The sequence below is a fragment of the Myotis nattereri genome, assembly GCF_964212035.1.
Source record: "Myotis nattereri genome assembly, chromosome: 11".
In the NCBI taxonomy this organism is placed as follows: domain Eukaryota; kingdom Metazoa; phylum Chordata; class Mammalia; order Chiroptera; family Vespertilionidae; genus Myotis; species Myotis nattereri.
In genome coordinates this window covers 74271441-74291418 of record NC_138086.1, presented here as the reverse complement: position 1 = coordinate 74291418, position 19978 = coordinate 74271441, and the positions used below count along the sequence as shown (strand labels likewise).

Here is a 19978-nt window from a genome sequence, read left to right as displayed (position 1 = left end):
AATGTGAAATTAATTTCTTTCAATCTACATTCTCTCTATTCAAGGAAAACACTCCGCAGTGGTAAGTTGAGGGAAGGTATTTAATAGAGAATGGTTAGCATTTATTTGAGTTGTCACTGTCATGCTTACAGTTTGGGAAACTCTTACTAAAATAAAAAGTGTACTAACGTGCATGTTTCCTAAATTTCCTGTAAAACTCACCAATGCAGGATGACACTTGTGGGAACTCTTTTCATCTTCTAACCAAGCCTACTGGAAGCATCTCCCCCTGCTGTATGTAGGCTGTAGGACAGTTGGGAAAAGGGGCTTTAGCCAGGCTTGCTATAGTAACAGCTGGTAGCTTTGGCATTTTCATATAAACATGCAAGCCGAAGAGGAATTTCTCCTTTATAATTGGCCTCATTTCCCCCTTCCTGGAACATTCCACAATGCCACCAACAATGAAGTGCTCAGAAAGGAGGAATCATTTCTGTTTATGTGAAAACAGATCTGAACTCCATGAGGCAAGGAAAGAAATACCAAAAAGCTTCAAAGACCACAAAGAGAAGTTATAATCAAATCTAGATGCTGCTTTTGAGATCTGACAGAGCTCCTCCATACAGCGGCTAGAGCCCACTGCCCTTCCTTCCAGCCTCGCCTAATTCTTGCCATGGACAACCCTGGGCCAGCTGTTTGCTTAAGCAGAGTAAGTGTGGGGAGCACGCTTAGCGACCACCCACTCTCAAACACAAGCAAACCATTTCACTCTCAGGAGTGCTTCCTATATACTAGCCATTGGTGCCGGGTTTATACAAATGGTGATCAGGGGGTGGCATAGCATTGCACTAAAAGGCATGGACTTGTAAGTGACTCCGAATTGAATGCAAATTCTGGCTCTGCAACTTACTGGTTGTGTGCCTTCGGTCGGCTCATTTATGTCACTGAGGCTCAGTTTGCTCATCTGTAAAATGGGGCTACTAGTGTCTCCCTCAGAGTGTCAAATGATGATTAGATACTATCTATGTGATGCGCCCAATGCATAAGCAGACTCGCCAAAGGTTGGGTAGTTTTATCCAGCGCTCTCTATAGTAACTGCCCTTATTATGCTGTACACTACAAGGTGTATCGCCACAGTGTAACCCAAGGTGTAGGTTTTCTATGATTCTTACCACCATGCATATCACTATAATTCACCTTAGAAGGAAAACATGTCTAGAGGCTTGAAGCAGCCTTACGTGTTGTCACCAGTTCACAATACCCTGCAGCAAATTAAAAATGTATTCTTTATTCTTCAATTTCTACTCCTAAGAAACATACAAAATTATGTATCCTCTTAAAATAAAATAAAAACTTAGTTTAAGATCATTTAAGAAAGAAAAGTATCATCCTGAATCTTTCTTCAAATAACTCAGCTGATTTCCTTTGCTCTGTAAATAATGTTTCCCTAATGGATTTAAATTCAAGTTTCCCTTTCGGTGCTTAAAGCCTGTTTATTCTCATTTGCCACATTAGGCAATTAATTGGGGATTTATAGGCAGCTGTCACACACCTCACTGTCATTGCTACTCAGTCATACATCTTAAATTCTCTATACCTCACTACTTAAATCCTACCTCTTAATCACCTCATCATCTTTGTCACATTTTTAAAATTTCCTTCCACTTAATCAACTCCATTTTCTGAGCTAGAGTATGAACAACTGTGCAGAATTCTTCTAATGCAGCTTGATGGAGGCTCAATGAAGAGAAAGTGTTTTCTCCTCAAGTGATTTCTTTAGATCCAAGGATAGATTTTGCTTCTAGTGCAAGAGCATCACCGTGTGAGCTATTCCTGATCTGCACTTTGGTGTTGCCTTCAATCCATTTCCGTTCTAGATGCCTTCCGTGGTCTAATGAGGCTCTCACTGGTACGGGCTGAGCCAGCTTGGACTGAAAGTGCCCCCAGCACCACTATGACCTTTCAGCCACACAGACACCCCCTTGGCCCTGCTCCCAGCTGACCCTTTCCTGCCCAGTGTTCATGTGTGTTTAACATCCAGAGAAGAAGAGAAAAAAGCCTTCTAATACTCCTTAGGACCCTTGGTCCCTTGAACTAAGAAAAAAAGAAAAGGCAATTCAACCCTCAGAGGATAGCTGTCTTATTTGGCTTCCCCTCCCTTGGTTAGTGAAAACTACCCATTTATCCAGGAAGTGGCATTACAGCTTGTCTCATATGGCTCCAAGGGACACGTGTACCCAGTAGAGTGACCCACAAAATGCTTTTCCATGAGATCTTAATAAGAGCTCTGCGGGAAAAGGGCCCCACTGTCAGGTAACAAGAAAACAAGGTATTCGGTATCTCCTTCTTAGAGACAATGATATTTAAGAATGTCAACAATATTGAGAAAAGTCATGCTAAAGAAAATTCATTGACTTTTGTTTAATGTAGGTTTCCCAAAGCTGTTTGACAACATGTCCATTTCTTGGTGAGACAAATATCAGGGCTACAAGAAACTGTAGGTTCTGCAGAGTATATTTTGGAAACATTGCGCTGTAACAAGGCTCTTCTCTAATTTCTATGAAACAAGTTATTATAGTCTCATGTGTGATGTCTGAATTATTATTTTCACCTGCATGACCTGTCAGAGAACAATGCTGCTTTTGAAGGATGCTTCCATACTGCATGGTCTCCAGTGACTTTATGCACAATGTATTTGTCCAAGAGCTCCTAGCGGGAAGGCGGTTATAGGGACTGGTTTTGCCTAACACACACCTGGCAGCACCAGTCCCAGGGTTCCCCTGTCCCCACTGCATTTCATATTATTGGTCACTATCAAATGCCCATTAATCTAAGCTCCTTGTCAGCCAACACTTGGCACAGAGCAGATACCAGATAAACACTTATTAAACAAAAGAATGATTTATGTAGCTGTATGTCTTAGAGAATTGTGCAAAATTATTTAATGTTTGAAAAATACCCGACAAAGTGGCTAGTTTTATTTTCTGCAGGAGTTGTTGCTACTGTTGCTACTGTAGATATTTTGAGAGTATATTATCTACAATGTGCTTTCACTTATTCCTTCTATGTGCTGAGCACTTGGAATATATTATTATTGAATTATTGTAAGTCACAGTGAGGTAAGTGTTTACCTTTCCATTACAGATAAGATAGATGCCAGTGAGGTGGCTTAGAAAGGCTACTATAATCTCCAACTATAAACTGCAGAGCCCGGTTTTGCACTCGGGCCTCAGTGATGGAGCCTATCCGCTTTTCACTCTGCCATGTCTTGTATGCACACCACACATACCTACCATGTGTGCACTGGGGAAACAACACAGAACTTAGCTAGCTAATGTATGTGTGGTAATCATATTTTTATTGTGGTAAAATATTATAAAATTTATCACTTTAACCTTTTTTAAGTGGACAGTTCTGCAACATTACGTGCATTCATATTGTTGCATGCCCATCACCACCAATCTCTCCAGAACTTTTTCATCTTCCCCAACTGAAATGGTATACCCATGAAACACTAACTCCCCTTTCTTCCCTCCCTGCAACCCCTGGCAACCACCTTTCTATGTTCTGTCTTTATAAATTTGACTACTTAGGCACCTCTTGTCAGTAGAGTCATACAGAATTTCACGAATTTTTAAATTCTTGTTTTGGCCATAGTATCAACCACTCATCTTAACTTTCTTATAACAACACACCGATTAATGTTGCTAAAAGAAAATCTGGCTCTAACTTTATAACAAAGCCAACCCCCAGTGAGCAAGAGGAAATTTGCCCACACAGCACCCAGACCACGGGTGATCACTGACAGGATGTGAAATCCAGGAACGTCAGGGTGGCAGCTTATATCCTGGGTCTTTGCATGTATATCCCAAACATTTCTCTTTTTTTCCTCTTTCCAAACTGCTTTTCTGTTAATGTGTGAAAACAGTACAACTTGAAGGAAATATAATCCACATGTTATGGTGCATTTACACTTATATGCTCTTGAGAATATGAAAATGGCCTACCAATGCATTTTCCAACGGCTTTTTTTTCATAGAAGCATAATTATAGATTTTGTAAAAAAATAATAATAATAAATAAAAAATACTGAATTCCCAAAAGAGGTAGACTCAATCTAAGTTCAAATTCTTGAATGTAAACATTCTTTAAATAAATTACCAAGCTGATCTTTAAATGAAAGATTTAAAAATATATTAAGCAGCCTTTAAGTTAGAGGTCAAAGTTGTTAGGTCAAAAACATAAGAGTGGGCTTAATTTTCCTTTTTGGCTCAACTTCAGGGGATAGTAGTAAATAGGGAAAAGAAGACAGATTTCAGGGATACTCAAACTTGGATTTGGTGCTGCAACATTCACCAAGTCTCAATTTTCTCATCTGTAAATTGGACATAATAATATATGGTTTACTGAATTCTCTTAGAGATTAAATAAATTATATATATAAAGGGCTTACATACACACCCTATACAGAGAAGTACTCAAGAGATGTTTGCTCATATTCTTTTTTTCAAACTTAAATGTTCCATGGTAATGATGTCATTAAAATCCATTCACATAATATATTTATATGTAGTACAGTGAATTGCATTTTCCTTTAAATTAAAAGAACAAAAAGATTTATCCCATTAGCACAAGATTATAAGGCACTAAAACAGCGCTTCTCAACCTGTGGGTCGCGACCCCTTTGGGGGTCGAATGACCCTTTCACAGGGGTCGCCTAAGACCATTGGAAAACACATATATAATTACATATTGTTTTTGTGATTAATCACTATGCTTTAATTATGTTCAATTTGTAACAATGAAAATACATCCTGCATATCAGATATTTACATTACAACTCATAACAGTAGCAAAATTACAGTTATGAAATAGCAACAAAAAATAATTTTATGGTTGGGGGTCACCACAACATGAGGAACTGTATTAAAGGGTCGCAGCATTAGGAAGGTTGAGAACCACTGCACTAAAACGTGAGGTGAATTACTTAAAGTTACACACCAATTTGAAGGTCCAGCAAAGAGAAAGCAAGTTGTCTTTGAGGAGTTTACAGGGGTAAACTATATTTAAATCTATATGGGTAGTACTTCCCTATCTTTTTGTGGCTGCAGAATCTTATTTCACCACACCCTGTCCTGAAATTCCCAAAATGTCTTCTAATAACTTTTTTCATTTAATGAAAATTAGGTTTTGCTTACTTGTTTGAAAAGCATGTGGCTTCTTGTAATAACCTGAAGTAGAGGGTTCATAGGAACACTTTCAACAGACACAGGGTTTTGAGTAGGTTAGACTAATGGATCACCCCTCTGAAAGTCACATGGGTGCTGTGACTTAGATGTGCTCAGGTGAAGGACATGTTGGGTGAACATTTCAAGGTCCCTCATCCCTTCCCCTCAGGTGGTATCTCAATATTATTCAAAAGATGAGCTCAGAGACACACTGACTACTAATGCCATACCAGATAGATAATAACAACATGGGGATATGGTTCCATGAAGACTGATACAGAACTGACATACACAAAATACCATTTGCTCCTACTGAGAAGACAAGCAATGAGCCCCATAGACCAGCTCAGTGTCAAATAAATCCTTTAACTACCATTTCTTCACCTCCTCCAATACTTATTATATTAACATAACACTGTGCTTAGTAAAAATTAAGCCATAGTATCTTTAAATAAAAATATTGCTCACTCCATTGATTTTTTTTTTTTAGCTAAGCCTTTTGAACAGGAATATATCTTGATATCTTAAGAATTCATATATATTTTTTAAATTTCCTATGGGATTCAGCCCAATTGTCATATCTTCATGGACTAAAAAGTCCCTACCTGGTGATGCTAGAGGAAAACAAAGCCATTCTTATCTCAGAGCATAAGAAGAATTCAGGCATAGATAAATCCAGCAAGGAAGTCAAGCAACATACTCTAGGCTGAAACCCACTTGGTGGCAAAGTTGATGTCACCTCTTGCTTATCCACGTTAACTCCGTAACATGGAAGTCCAAACTAGAAAATAATTTAATTTTTTTATATTTAGCTATTACATGGCATTTGAATTTATTTATCCAGCCAGTCTACTTGCCTAATTACATTTAATCACTTTATTCTCTAAGATCTATCATAAGGTCAGCACTAAAGTTTGATCCAATAAAAGACTTCCCTGAGTACCCAATGAAAGTTGACTGCAGCAAATTGAAGAACTAAAGAATTGATCCCAGAAAATAACTGATACACTTTCTAAGACAAAATAACCACCAAAAAAAAATGCTTTACTATCATTGAGGCTTCCACTCTTCCTGTGGCTTTTGATTTTTGTTTTTATCTTATTTTGATTTCTAGATTTGGCTCAGCATTCAGTGGTTCATTCAGATGATTTCAAACACAACTCTCACCTCAAGGATCATTCCACATCTTGATATTTGAGAAAATATTCCAAATAATTTATAAGTCTAATTAAATATACACCAAGAAAAATCCTTTAGCTTAAATGTCACTTCCTAATACTGAAAACTTACTCTCATTTCATTGATAACTTATGACGAGTTTGCAAGAGGAGTTTCTCGTCTATTAGACTCACTTATCTGAGTGTCTAGATTGATGAGCATATGCTGAAGAGGAACAACTGAGTTCTTGGCCACATTCCCCGTCCCAACTAATAGGGATGTGAATTCCCTGAGAAGGAAAGCCCTGGTCTAACAAAATATGTCTTCCTCACGGCACAGAGAAGCATAGTTGATGAAGGTTCCTAAGTCCTATCAGTGACAGTAACTTGGCTCTTAGGGCTTCTCAGGTTCCTGATGGAAAGACATTCCTGGGGCTGTGATTCACTCCTGCTTCCTCCAGGCTCTCCTAGGCAGGAAAGTCACTGTGCTATTCATTTCTCACTGAAAGGCAACAACGTCTACGATCCCGCCTCACTACATGGGACTTCCAGAGAAGGCTGCCGGCACTCAATGTCAAATCGTCTGAGAATAACACTGATTTATTTAGCCATCAGTACATTGCCTTGGGTTAAGGGTTTAATAAAGTTAAAAATAATTGAGGACTTTGGGAAGTACCATGGCTAGTCTATTTGAAAATTCACTTCCCTGCCAGCTTTCTCTCATTCTGTTGACAGACTGTAGAACCTTCCTTTCATCTCTTTCCTCTTTTTTACAGCTTAACCTGCTCCCTGAAGGGGTATGCTCTTTCTAGGAGACAGATTACGCACTACGCACAACATGAAAACTTTACACGCTTCCTGTTGTCACCTGAGAGATTTCTCTACCTGGAAGAAATAAGTTATCCCACCTTTTACTCTCAGGTTGGTTTTACTTAGAATTCCTTCTTAGAACTCACATATTTAAGCTTTAAGGAGGGGTGTAAGCTGAAACTTTGGTTCCTCATAATTTTTCTTTTCTCCCAGTGAGACTTGTGACAGTTTTCCCCATAGCTGTTATCCATTATAGAAATTTAACTGCACTTTGAGGGTATGCGATTTCAAAAACACTAACTAATTTTGTACCTGAAGGGAAGGAAAAAAAAGCTAAAAGTAAAGGCAAGGTAAAGTCTCATGTAGCTAGAAGAGGAAGATTTGTAAGCAAGAGCCTAGGTGGTAACTTCATTTATGTACTTCAAACTGGAAACAAACTGAAGAAGTGAAATGAATCTCTTTCAGATAGCTTCTCCAGGTAGCCAGTCTGTTCATAAAAAAAAAGGCATATTGCTAAAAATAGTCATGAATTATCTTTTTAAATTATTTTTCATCTAAAGGTTTTTACTCTAATCATCATCCAGAAAATATCTATTAAGAACTTAGTTGTTATAGAGGGTGTTCATTAGATGTTAAATGACAGCATCTTTTCTCCCAAAAGCTTACAAAAGAAAGGTGTTATGGACCATCTTTTATATAAGCTGCCAAACACTCAGAAATAAAATATGTCACATAATCAAATAACAAACATTCAACTTTTTCAAAATTCACTATAAAATCCAAACATCAGAATTCTAATAATCTGGTTTGAGCTACATTAATTCATAGTGGTGATTGCTCTTCCCACATCCGACATCTACTAGCTAACAATGGTTGCACGTTCCAAATATGAGTATTAAAATCCTATGGGAAGAGACTTATGAAAAGTTTCATTTAAAATCACTTGGAGCTACTTTCTGAAAAACACAGGGCGGGAGGGTGGGGGTGGGGGTGGGGGTGGGATAGCAGGCAAGGCTAATTCCTTTGAAACTCATTTTCTATGCACAGAAGACGGCATCCTTGCCATCGCGCGCGGACACGCTCATCAGTACAATACTTCCCAGCAGTGCCGCTGGAGTCACGTCACCACAACCCACACGCACAGGGAAACATCTGACAAAGACTGTGGGGAGGAACTGAGCTCACAGCAAACTCTATTTCAGTGATATTCTTTGAAGTTTGGAACTCAGCACCAAGACTGTTTTGGTCCCTAAATGCTACGTGGAAAGACAGCGCATTCCACTCTGGCTAAAAGTCCAATAGGTAGCAGTATTTCAAAAAGAAGGTACAAATGGTGGGTGAATGGCTCAGTGGAAACTGGCAGTCCTTTTGATATAATAACTGATGTAAGATCTTTTCAGTAAACTCACAAATAAGGTGATGTTTATATAATGGCCAATGTCTTGCTGAAGAAATATCATGGTGGGAACTCTAATGTACCTTTGCCTTTCAGTAATTAATGAATTTTTATCTATTTCACTTTAAAATGCATGATATTATGAGCTTTATAAAATTCTTTAACCAACTTAGAAATTACCCCTAAACTCAATCAATCAGAACATCTGCCCAGCTAGGTTTGAGGTTCCTACCCAAGCTCCTCTTGCAAGTCCCACCTTTCCCCGTAGATAGTAGGGATCTTAGAGACCCACATAGCTCTCCTGGACATTTTGATTTGTTTTGAATTTGGTCATTAGTTCTATTGTAGGTCTCATTCTTCTGGCCTCTGTCTACCTCCCCAGGGTAACCATCGGCCTGTCCCACCCCCATTTCTCCATTTGAGCCCTATCTCATCTCCTCCAGATACTAGCACTGGGCCTCTTTGTTGCTCCTTCAGCCACACCAGGTTGGCTCCGCTGACAACTGATCATTGTTCCCATGTCTGTTTACAGTTCACTTCTCAAGAAAACTTTCCTGATCCCACACACTAGCTTAGGTCTCCCTGGTCAGTCTTCCAGAGCACCCTGCTGTAGCCTCTGGTTTTCTATGGAAACGTGCATCCTGCTTCTCTGTATGTACTGATTGCTGCCTTCCCTGCCAAACTGTAATCTCCACGAGTGGCTTGGTCTGTTCTGGGGGCAGCTCTCTCACCAGATCTTCATAGAGCACATGGAAGACAACAGGTTTAGGGAGTTCAGTTGTGTGTGGTGTGAGCATGTGTGTGTGCTTGAAGATTTGTCACGGCGACAGATTAAATTAGTTAATTAGGAGCAAATCAGTACATTGTGCCCAGTGTGCTCACACTTCTGCCCACTAAGCTAATGGTGAGCGAAAACTACGCACTATGACCCTCATGGGGTATGATTAGAACGCCAGAATATTTAAGTCTGGCAAAGAAAAATATGATACTTTTTCTCATTTATACCCCCATGAATAATACATTGTATTAGTTTCTTTCCATTTTTAACCGTAAAATAGGCTTTAAAGCTCAAATGAGAGAGTAGTGTCATGAACAGTATGTGAAATAAAGAACAACAGCATTAGCATTAACATAACTACAATTCATATTTAGTGATAATTCATGAGCATTAACTAGATTGCATACTTTAACTATGACATGTATATATACAAAATAAATGTCTTTCCTAATTATTAATTGTGTTGGAGATGATGGGAAATGATATAAAAAGTATATTGGAATATATGTTAATTAATAAAGGAGATAGTTTAGATCATATTACATGGTATATTTTAATATTGGTAATGAATGCAAGTATTGTAACAATGTATTAAATGCTTACAATAATTATTTAAGTAGGCAACAGGAATTTTGAAGAGGCAAATAATTTCCCAGTAGTTGGGAAACATTGGTTGACCAATATCTTTAAGTATTAATCAATTAGGAGTACACAGGAGCTCTAATTTGAGAATCTGAGGGAATGCTGTGGACTTATACATCTCTAAAAAGGTACAATCAAAATTACATAAGAATTATTGCTTTCTTTAAGAGACAGGTTTCTAGTAACTACTAAGACATAAATGCTTCAGGTAAATTAATAGAATATATCAAAATTTCAGTACATGTTCACTAATAATAAAGGAAATATAAATAAGTAGTTTGAAGTAATGTCAACAGGATTTTTTTTTACTGTAAATGTGAAGATGCAGATATACATGGGGTGGCAAAAGTAGATTTACAGTTGTAAGTACGTGAAACAGTTTATTCTTGTATTATTATTTACTAGAGGTCCGGTGCATGAAATTCATGCACTGGGGGGGGGGGGGATCCCCTCAGCCCAGTCTGTGCAGTCCGGGAGCCCTGTGGGGAGCAGGTTTAAGCCATCAGTCAGATATCTTTAGCGCTGCTGCGGAGGTTGGAGAGGCTCCCGCCACTGCCGCTGCACTCACCCACCCGGCTTCCAACAAGGGGAGAGCACTGACCACCAGGGGGCAGCTCCTGCATTGAGCATCTTCCCCCTGGTGGTCAGTGTGTGTCATAGTGACTGGTTATTCTGCCAATGGGGCCGAAATTGGCTCTCTGACATCCCCCAAGAGTTCCCAGATTGCAAGAGGGCACAGGCCAGGCCAAGGGACCCCACTGGTGCACAATCAGGGCTGGGGAGGGATGTGGGAGGTTGGCCAGCCAGGGAGGGACCGCAGGAGGGCTCCAGGGTGTGTCTGGCCTGCCTCGCTCAGTCCAGATCAGCCAGACCCCAGCAGCAAGCTAACCTACTGGTCAGAGCGTCTTCCCCCTGGTGGTCAGTGCATGTCATAGTGAGCAGTTCAGCGGCTTTGCATATCATTAGCATATTAAGCTTTGATTGGTTGAACAGCCAATTGGACGACTGGACACTTAGCATATTAGGCTTTTATTATATACTATTCTTGGGTTATATATTTTTCCATAGAAACAACTGTAAACCTATTTTTGCACACCCATGTATATGCAAATCTAGAGAAATATATTTAATGAATTCAAAATGTGTCTCCACTGGCTAACTAGCAAAGAGTGTAGCATAAAATCACCTTTCACTCTACCCACTTTTTCTGTTTTGGCTGATTCACTTTAATGAGGCATTGTGGGTTATTTTTACAACATTCATGAGGTCTCCAAAGGGAACATTTACAAAGAAAGACAGAACTATCATAGATCAATAAAATCAATGAAAGGGGCAAGCCACAGGAAAAACTTAATTATTTACTGTGAAAGTATTTATATTAATATATCTTATCCTGTTTGAGAGGTCCCTTACTAGGATACACTGAATTAGAAGCAGCAATTGCAACTTTTTATCTGATTTTCTCTCCCTTTTCATGGGGAGTCCAGGTGTATTGCCTCGGAGAAACACTCAGATACTAATTTTGAAAATGACCTAAATGCATCCATTTCATCCCAAATCTAAGACTTCCAATATTGATAATTCTATAGAAAGGATATAAGGTAAGTCAATAAGATAGATATATAAAAATATGCTTAAGCTCTATAGAAATTAAAGAAACAAAAATAGCCCTGGCTGGGTGGCTCAGTTGATTAAAGCATTGTCCTGTACCCCAAAAGGTGGCTGGTTCAATCCTCAGTCAGGGCGGGGTGGGGGGCATAAAGGAAGCAACCAATGGATGTCTCTCTCTTCCTCTCTCTCTCTCTGGGGTCAATGGAAATATGTCCTCAGGTGAGGAAGGAAGGGAGGAAGGGAGGGAGGAAGGGAAAAAGAAAGAGGAAAGAAAGAAAGAAAGAAAGAAAGAAAGAAAGAAAGAAAGAAAGAAAGAAAGAAAGAGAAGAGAAAAAGAAGAAAAAGAAAGAAAGAAAGAAAGAAAGAAAGAAAGAAAGAAAGAAAGAAAGAAGGAAGGAAGGAAGGAAGGAAGGAAGGAAGGAAGGAAGGAAGGAAGAGAAAGAAAGAAAGAAAGAAAGAAAGAAAGAAAGAAAGAAAGAAAGAAAGAAAGAAAGAAAGGAAAGGAAAGGAAAGGAAAGGAAAGGAAAGGAAAGGAAAGGAAAGGAAAGGAAAGGAAAGGAAAGGAAAGGAAAGGAAAGGAAAGGAAAGGAAAGGAAAGGAAAGGAAAGGAAAGGAAAGGAAAGGAAAGGAAAGGAAAAGAAAAGAAAAGAAAAGAAAAGAAAAGAAAAGAAAAAAGAAAAGAAAAGAAAAGAAAAGAAGAGAAAGAATTCCCCAAAGAGAATACAGATAAAAATGAAGGATAAAAAAGATTAGGACAGATCTGAGAATTCTGTTATGGTAACTTGAATTTTTGACCCAAGCCTTATTTACCCCTCCTAAGCCTTTACCATGTAACATTGCAGTTTCACTTAAAAAGATATCTATTTCCCCGCCTCTTGCGATACAGCCTAAAAGTTGCTTTGGCCAACAGAGTGTGGGCAGAAGGATCTGATAGCTCTGCAGAAGGTCTCAAGTGGCCTTGTGGTTTCTGCTTAGTTTCTTGCTCTCCTGCCATTGTCATGAGAAGAACAGGAGAGACACACGGAGCAGAGCTGAGGCTAACACAGTGAGGAGGCAAACCTCGATAGATTCCAGGCTTGCACCTATAATAAAAGCTACCCGGGCAAGTCCAACCCAGCTCAGCCATCCCCCACTTAGATCCACATCCATGGAATAAATAAATGCTTATGCTGGAGTGCCACTGAGATTTTTGTGGTTATTTGTTATACAGCTTTCTTGTGACTATAGCTAACAAATACACTTATAAATTAAAGTGAATGAAATGGGTATACGTCTCCCTTTAAGGAATCTGAAAAAATATTTCCATCTTCCTGAGTTATCTGGAAGTCAGCAAATTCATGTCTGATTGATTGAGAGAGGATTACATCCAGTGAGTTCATTCTAGGTTGGCCACTGACTTACTTGTTTCCTTACTATCATACTAATATTTGTATTAACTTTCTAGTGTTTAACCTTTCCTCTCATGTGTTGGGGATATAAATGACTGTTGGACCTCATCTTTAAACTTGGGGGATTAAATTGGGCCAGTGGTTCCTGGGTTGTTCGTTAGGGCCGATGGGTTTAAGGATGGATTTGGAAGGCATGATGAAAGTAGAAGAAAGTCAAACAGCTGGAGTGTTCATCTATCGATCAGCAGAACTCTGTTTTGATCTGTTTTAGATTATCAGTTTACTGTTTAAAAAATAAAGTTAAAACTACTGGACAAAATGCCTTTTAAAGTCTTTTCCTACTGAAAACCCTGTGATTACATTTTGACCACCCCCTTCCCTTTATTGCTATTACGATGACCTTAACTTAAGACATCATTACCTGAACTCCTGTAATAACTTCTTAACCCGCTTTAAGTTATACATCGTGTCATTTTACTCCCCTGCTTAAAACCAGAGTAAAATCGGATTTAGTGGGGCCTTCAAGGCTTTGCCCTGCTCTCTAGTCTCATGCCCTGCCTCCTTTTCCCCATCTACCATCCTGGCTTAAAACGCACCCAGCTCCTTCCCACCTCAGGGCCGTCTCGCATGCTGGTCCCTTTGCTTGGAATGCTCTTCCCCCTACTCTCCAAATGTCGACTTCTTTACATCCTTCAGTTCTCAGTTTATAAGTCATCCTCGGATCAACCAAATTAACACAGTTCCCTCTTTCCCCATTATTCTCTGTGACAGCACACTGCTCACTCCCCATCTTTGCACATACCATGAATTATAGTTATAGGAACATTTGTTGATTGCTTTTATTGCCAGCATTTCCATTGAGAATGAGCTCCATGTGGCCAGGAGCCAAGGAACCTGGTTTATTTTTTAATTCTGAGGACCCAAAGCATTGCCTGCCTCATAGTATACGCTCAATAATATGAGCAAATAAAAGACTTTTTTAGCTTTTATTAACATGCTTTTCCCCTACGACCTTTCTCCATGACATATCATTTCCATATGAACATATGATCTCAGTCTCTGATGTGCTTATACCTGTTCTCTCTCTCTCTTAGTTACCTTCCTTAATTTGGGTATAATGTTCCTTATACTCCTGAGCATTAGAATTTTCTATTTCAATTTTATTTGTTTATCATAATTCCCTCTTATTATTATTTTTTTAAATATATTTTATTGATTTTTTACAGAGAGGAAGGGAGAGGGATAGAGAGTTAGAAACATCGATCAGCTGCCTCCTTCACACCCCCCCCCCCCCCGACTGGGGATGTGCCCGCAACCAAGGTACATGCACTTTACAGGAATCGAACCCGGGACCCTTGAGTCTGCAGGATGATGCTCTATCCACTGAGCCAAACCGGTCAGGGCTTATTATTATTTTTTATATGCCAGTGGCCATTATCTGATCTGTTCTGGGACAATACTGTAAGTTGATCCCAAATCTTAGAAGAAAAGGAAAATAAAAGTGCATGGTTTGCACATAGTCTGGAAAATAGGGACACAGTGAAGAATGTGGAGTGTTTTACCAGCAATCCCCAGAGGAGAGACAACAGACCTGAGGAACGGTCACATGACGATCACTAGAGAAGTGAAGCCTGTGTATGGTAACAGGTTAATCATAAGCTCTTGCTACAGTCTGGATGCTTTGAGAGGAGGAAGGAGGTTCCTGTCTACAAGGAAAAGAATTCCCCCCGAAAGTATAAGGTTGGCATTTTGGCCAAAATTCTTTGGTTGAGTTTGTTTGGTTTGAGTCAAATTACAAAACTTCAATATATTCTGAGTTTACCGAAAACATTAGTTTCTTGATCTACAAAGCTAAGATCGAGACCCGAAACCATAGTTCAGAGAGAAAAATGCCCTGGCCTGCGCAGTCAGTATCCTTCACTGGACACCACCTCTCTGGAGCCTGGCTTCCGTTCTTATTTGCATAATAACTGCATGTAATTTCATAATATTTGCATTTCTATCATTACTTATCTGCTGGCAATTTCACAACGTACCCTTGTGAGTACAAGATTAAAGAAAATGGAGTTAGGTGATACAAGCATTTTGCTGACGGTGAGACAATCAGACATTTGTAAGAGCAAAGACACAATTCTGTAGCCTCAGCATGCAGTCTTGTTGGTGTGACTCTAACTTTCATCAAAAACAAAAATTTTGGACAATGTCTTGACAAGCTGTTTGGGGTATAAACATAGGGAACTGTTTATTAAGGAAGGTATTAAGAAAAATAAAATTTTTCAAACCTGGGACTGATATCTTCCCCACAGTTGGATGTTTCATTTCCATAATGAGGCCATTGTGTAATACCTTAAAATGTAAAAAGAGAGAGAAAATACATTACAACTAAAATTATCTTCAACCTCAAGGTATATAGAAAACCACCAATTCAGTCCATTGATGAAAGATATTAGAAAAGAGAGATGCTTGAAATTTTTGTTTCAAAGTAAATATTTGATACAAAAATAACGTTTGTATTTTACCAAATGAAGCTAAAAAAAAAAATAAGATTCTTCCCACTCTTAAAAATATTATTTGCTCCTAAATTAGGGTATGATCTTCCCCCTTCATCTAGGTATGATCTTCTAAATCAGTTTCTCAACCTGTGGGTCGCGACCCCTTTGGGGGTCGAACGACCCTTTCACAGGGGTTGCCTAAGACCATCAGAAAATACATATATAATTACATATTGTTTTTGTAATTAATCACTATGCTTTAATTATGCTCAATTTGTAACAATGAAAATACATCCTGCGTATCAGATATTTACAATACAATTCATAACAATAGCAAAATTACAGTTATGAAGTAGCAATGAAAATAATTTTATGGTTGGGGGTCACCACCACGTGAGGAACTGTATTAAAGGGTCGCAGCATTAGGAAGGTTGAGAACCACTGCTCTAAATAATAAAGCTTCGCCTCTTCCTGCACTGCTTCATAGCAGGGTTTGGCCAAGGTCAACTCCAGGACAGGACAGGAAGAAGCAGACCTAGAGCAGAGGAGCCCCCTGGGGTGGCACATATGCTCCTGGCAATTTATTTGGTGGAAGGTATGGGGAGTCAGTGCAGTTTGAAAGGTGAATCAGAGCATCCAGAGGCCCAGTGACTTCCGGAAGTGGACAGGTTCAGGGCTGCTGTGACAAGCAATGAACAGAGCCAGCTGTCAGGGGAGCGCAGAGTAGGCCCAGGTCAGAGGCCTGAGCAAGAGATTGAAAGCAGAGATGTTTTCAGTGATAGTGAGACCTTCATCATAAGACTGGGCTTCATAACTAGGATTCCACCATCCTGCAGTCAGTTTGGGGCAGGTTGGGGAGGGAGGAGACAACTGAAAAAAAAACACAAAAAAACACCAAAGACCTCATCTTAGAGGGCCAGTTAGATTCTCATGCACTGGGACCAAGAGGGATATTTATTAGTATCCCATCAGGAACACAAGGTGACTTGTCTCAGGGTTAAGATTCAAGGTCAGTTACTGTCTAACAGGGACCATCTAGCAGTGCCCAACCAGCAGAAATCTGACTTGATGCTGAATTGCTTGACTACTGAGCCGGAGATAGTAAGATCCTTGGCATATAGAGGCTGCCGTTCTTTCCAATGGGGTGAGCGGGAAAACAAAATCTGCCAGGGCACAAGTGCCCTCCCACTGTAGGAAGAGGATGAGATGGGGGCATAGAATGTGATTCTAAAGGTAAAAGTTGAATTACTAGAGGCAAAAATGTTCTATAATCCCACAAATAAAAATGCTTTAAAATTGTTTCCTTTTTTGTATATTTTTTAACAACTGGAGGCTACCTGGTTAGACTGTCTCAAAGAACACCCAAAACTTCAGTTTACTGTTATGACTGCATCTTCAGGGAACCATGTGTGAGGGGCTCACACTGTGTTTCACCTGCACTATCTACCAAGTGGAGAGCTCTCTCTTCCTGCTCTGTACGTGGATGTAAGAACAGACTCATTTCAGTGGCACAGTAAACTAGTGGGCCACAACTTCATGCTAACTGAACTAGAGCTACTCAAATCCTTGGCATATAGAGAATGGCAAGTTGTAATGGTTTCGTAGTGTTTTGAAGCATATTCCTATTCCTATATAACCCTCTTACAAAGCAAAAGAGCATGCCATGCACAAACTAGTAAAAATGTTTTCCTGCTTGGAAAACTCAGGAAAAGGGGTCAAATATCTTTTTTTTTTAATCCATTTCTATTAAGGTTTTTTGGTCCCATTGTGGAATAATCCCCCCTCATCCCCCCAAAAAAATGATAACCTCATGGGTGACTTTTTAAGATTAGAACTATAACTCTGCTATGACTATGCAGGCTCCCACCACTTTTTTTTTTTTTTCGTTTTTGGGGGGGAGGGGGGTGTGGTCACCACTTTTTGAGCAACATGGCAACATGCTCTTTAAACAACAACCAAGTCAGGCCCCCTCATTGAGGGTGACGCCACACCAGATGGCGATCCTTTCTAGGGATGCCTTGCCTCTCTTTTGGAGTCACCAGCTTTGCACCCAGGAGCTGGCCAGAGAGAAAGCTTGCCAGTGTTAGAACTGTGCTATAATTTCATTCTGGTGTGGCTCGTTCTCAGCACCCGCCCAGCACAACCTCCCCCTGTGTGGGGGTGGGGGCTAAATGCCAACTCGAGGTGCTAAATCTCAGTTCTACTGAGGACAGGAACAAAAATACCGAGCTAAATTTCACTCGAAACAATTATCCGCACACTGAATCATTCTTCTCGTATCTCTGTTGCCCTCCTGACTACCTCTCAGTAATAACACTGCACTGCTACTCACAAAAGACAAAAGTGAGTGTTCCCAGCTAAATATAACTTAACTGATAGTGTTGAAATTAATTAACACTGAATTGTAATTATGCAGCAAACGCTAAGTGTCAAACGTGAAAGGGTAGTTGGTAAAGGTCAAGGGACAGATGTCAAAGTTTTGTAGAGGCAAAAGCTAGCAGTTGATGGAAGTTTTTCACAGAAGCAGCTTAAGGAGTGTATTTCCTCCAGCCCTACCCCCATTGCTGTCTCCATACACCATTCCCAAGAAGAAACTTTGTTTCTAACCTTATTAATTCCTCTGCCGTGAAAAGCATTCTGTTTTAAGCAGAAATATAAATTTTCCTGCTGTCTGGCAAAGAAAGCTAACTGCAGTTTCTCATTTGCGGTAGCCACGGTGCCCTGACGAGGCAAAGGGGGACATGCAAGCCCCCATCTTCAGAAAGACCTGCCCTGGTTGCCACCCACCTTTTTATGTCAAGTCTGAAGAAGACAGAATTCCATAGGCTTTCTTCGTGAATCAGGTCAGATGCTCACAGAGAACAGTTGAGGCTGTGGCAGTGCCGTCCCGGGAAACCCTGCCTAATGACTTGGAATCTTGGAAAACTCTCCAGCCCTGTTTGTGGGGCAAGTCCTGCTCTGCTTAGTAACATATTCGAGGATCTCAGAGACCAGACCGTCTGCCTGAATTTTAACATAAATCGCCCCTGCTGCACTTCAGGCGTATTGTCTCATCTCAGCTTCACTGAATCTGGAGAAACTGCCCCCTACCAACGTTTGTATAACATTTCTGTGGGAATCGTTACTAAATGTTCCCCTTCCTTTCCGTACCCAGGCTCAACGCCCCAGTCTCTATTTCCTTAACCTAGAAATCCACACTGAATAGTGTTTCATTGGCTGACCACTAACAAGGGCACAGGAAGCTTGGCTTAGGGGCCTTCAGCTACCATTTTCCCATAGGGAGGGTGTCATGTCTAGAACCTCAGTCTGGCCATTCAGGATACTCTTCATCACTTATTTAGTTATTTTAAATAAGGCACGGACCTTCCCTAGGTTTTTGTAGTGGATTCCGTCCCTCTTTTCTTTATGTTATCCTCTCTAAATCTTTCCTGGCTTGGTAGCTTTTCTTAATTTCATTTCTCCTTGAAATTTCAAAAGCATTTTCTTGACAAGAATAGAATTGTAGACAGTGCACCAACATCTTTAGCAAAGTATCAGGCCTATTTAAAAGAAGGCCTCTCTTTCTTCTTCTAGAGTTTTACAGATTGACAGCCTAATGAGAGAGTCAAATGGTAATGTATTAATGATGGGGGGGGGTGGGGAAGAGTAAAATGTATACCTTAAAGTTACGTGGGAAATAAAAGTTTAAGTGAAAGTAAGACAGTCCTTTTATAAAGTCCTATGGCAGGAATGGCAGAGGGAAAAAATCTATAATATAACACTAGCAAGAAAAAAATGTAAAACAAATCAAATAAAAATACCCACTTTATGTGAAAATCTACACAGAAAGCAAGAGATCTGGGTCAAGAACAGAAGTAGGAAAGCATATTGACATGAAGAGAGACTGCTAGGGCGCTGGCATTAAATTGTTAGGGGCACAAATGGAATATTAGAAATTAATGATTATTGTAATAACTATTAGGTAACCATGCTCTGTTAACTGTGATTGTTCTGTTCTGATTAGAGAAAGCACATTCTAACCTCCCTGAGAGTTGTATGCCCTGGAACCTGGGAGCTAACATCAGAATGCAGTCCATCCTCCTTTCCTGAGAACTGCCTACCCTTATGGAAAGATTTATAATTGCATGGCACCTAGTCCTGGAGGCACCTGTTCTTTACAACCCCCGGCCTCTATTACCTGTAATCTGGTCCCGGTGGGCCCAGGGCACCCACTATCTGTGACCCCACCCCACCCCACCCCACCATGACTTGTAACCTGTAATGATTATCCCACGCCCACTTTCTCATACCTGTAATTCCTACTTCCCCACGTAATCTTGTCCTTCTACCCAATATAAGTAAGCAGCTGGCTTATGCTGGGGTGCAAAGCAGATTTTTGTGGCTGACCTGCTGCTCTCCCATACCGCCGGCATTATTGGAATAAAGTTCATATATGACTCAACCCTGTCTCTGCTTAATTGGCTGAAGTAGTGACAGGCAGCCCAGACCCCTTGGTTGTTT

At 40.0% G+C, this 19978-nt stretch overlaps 1 protein-coding gene across 2 annotated transcripts in view; it reads right to left on the bottom strand.

Annotated features, from left to right (window-relative positions):
* SUGCT (succinyl-CoA:glutarate-CoA transferase) overlaps positions 1–19978 on the bottom strand; it is a 554158-nt gene that overhangs the window by 72529 nt on the left and 461651 nt on the right. For both annotated transcript variants that reach the window (XM_081101832.1, XM_081101831.1), the window contains one exon: positions 15269–15332. In XM_081101832.1, coding sequence (XP_080957958.1) covers positions 15269–15332 — 64 coding nt within the window. The remainder of the gene's footprint in view (positions 1–15268; positions 15333–19978) is intronic.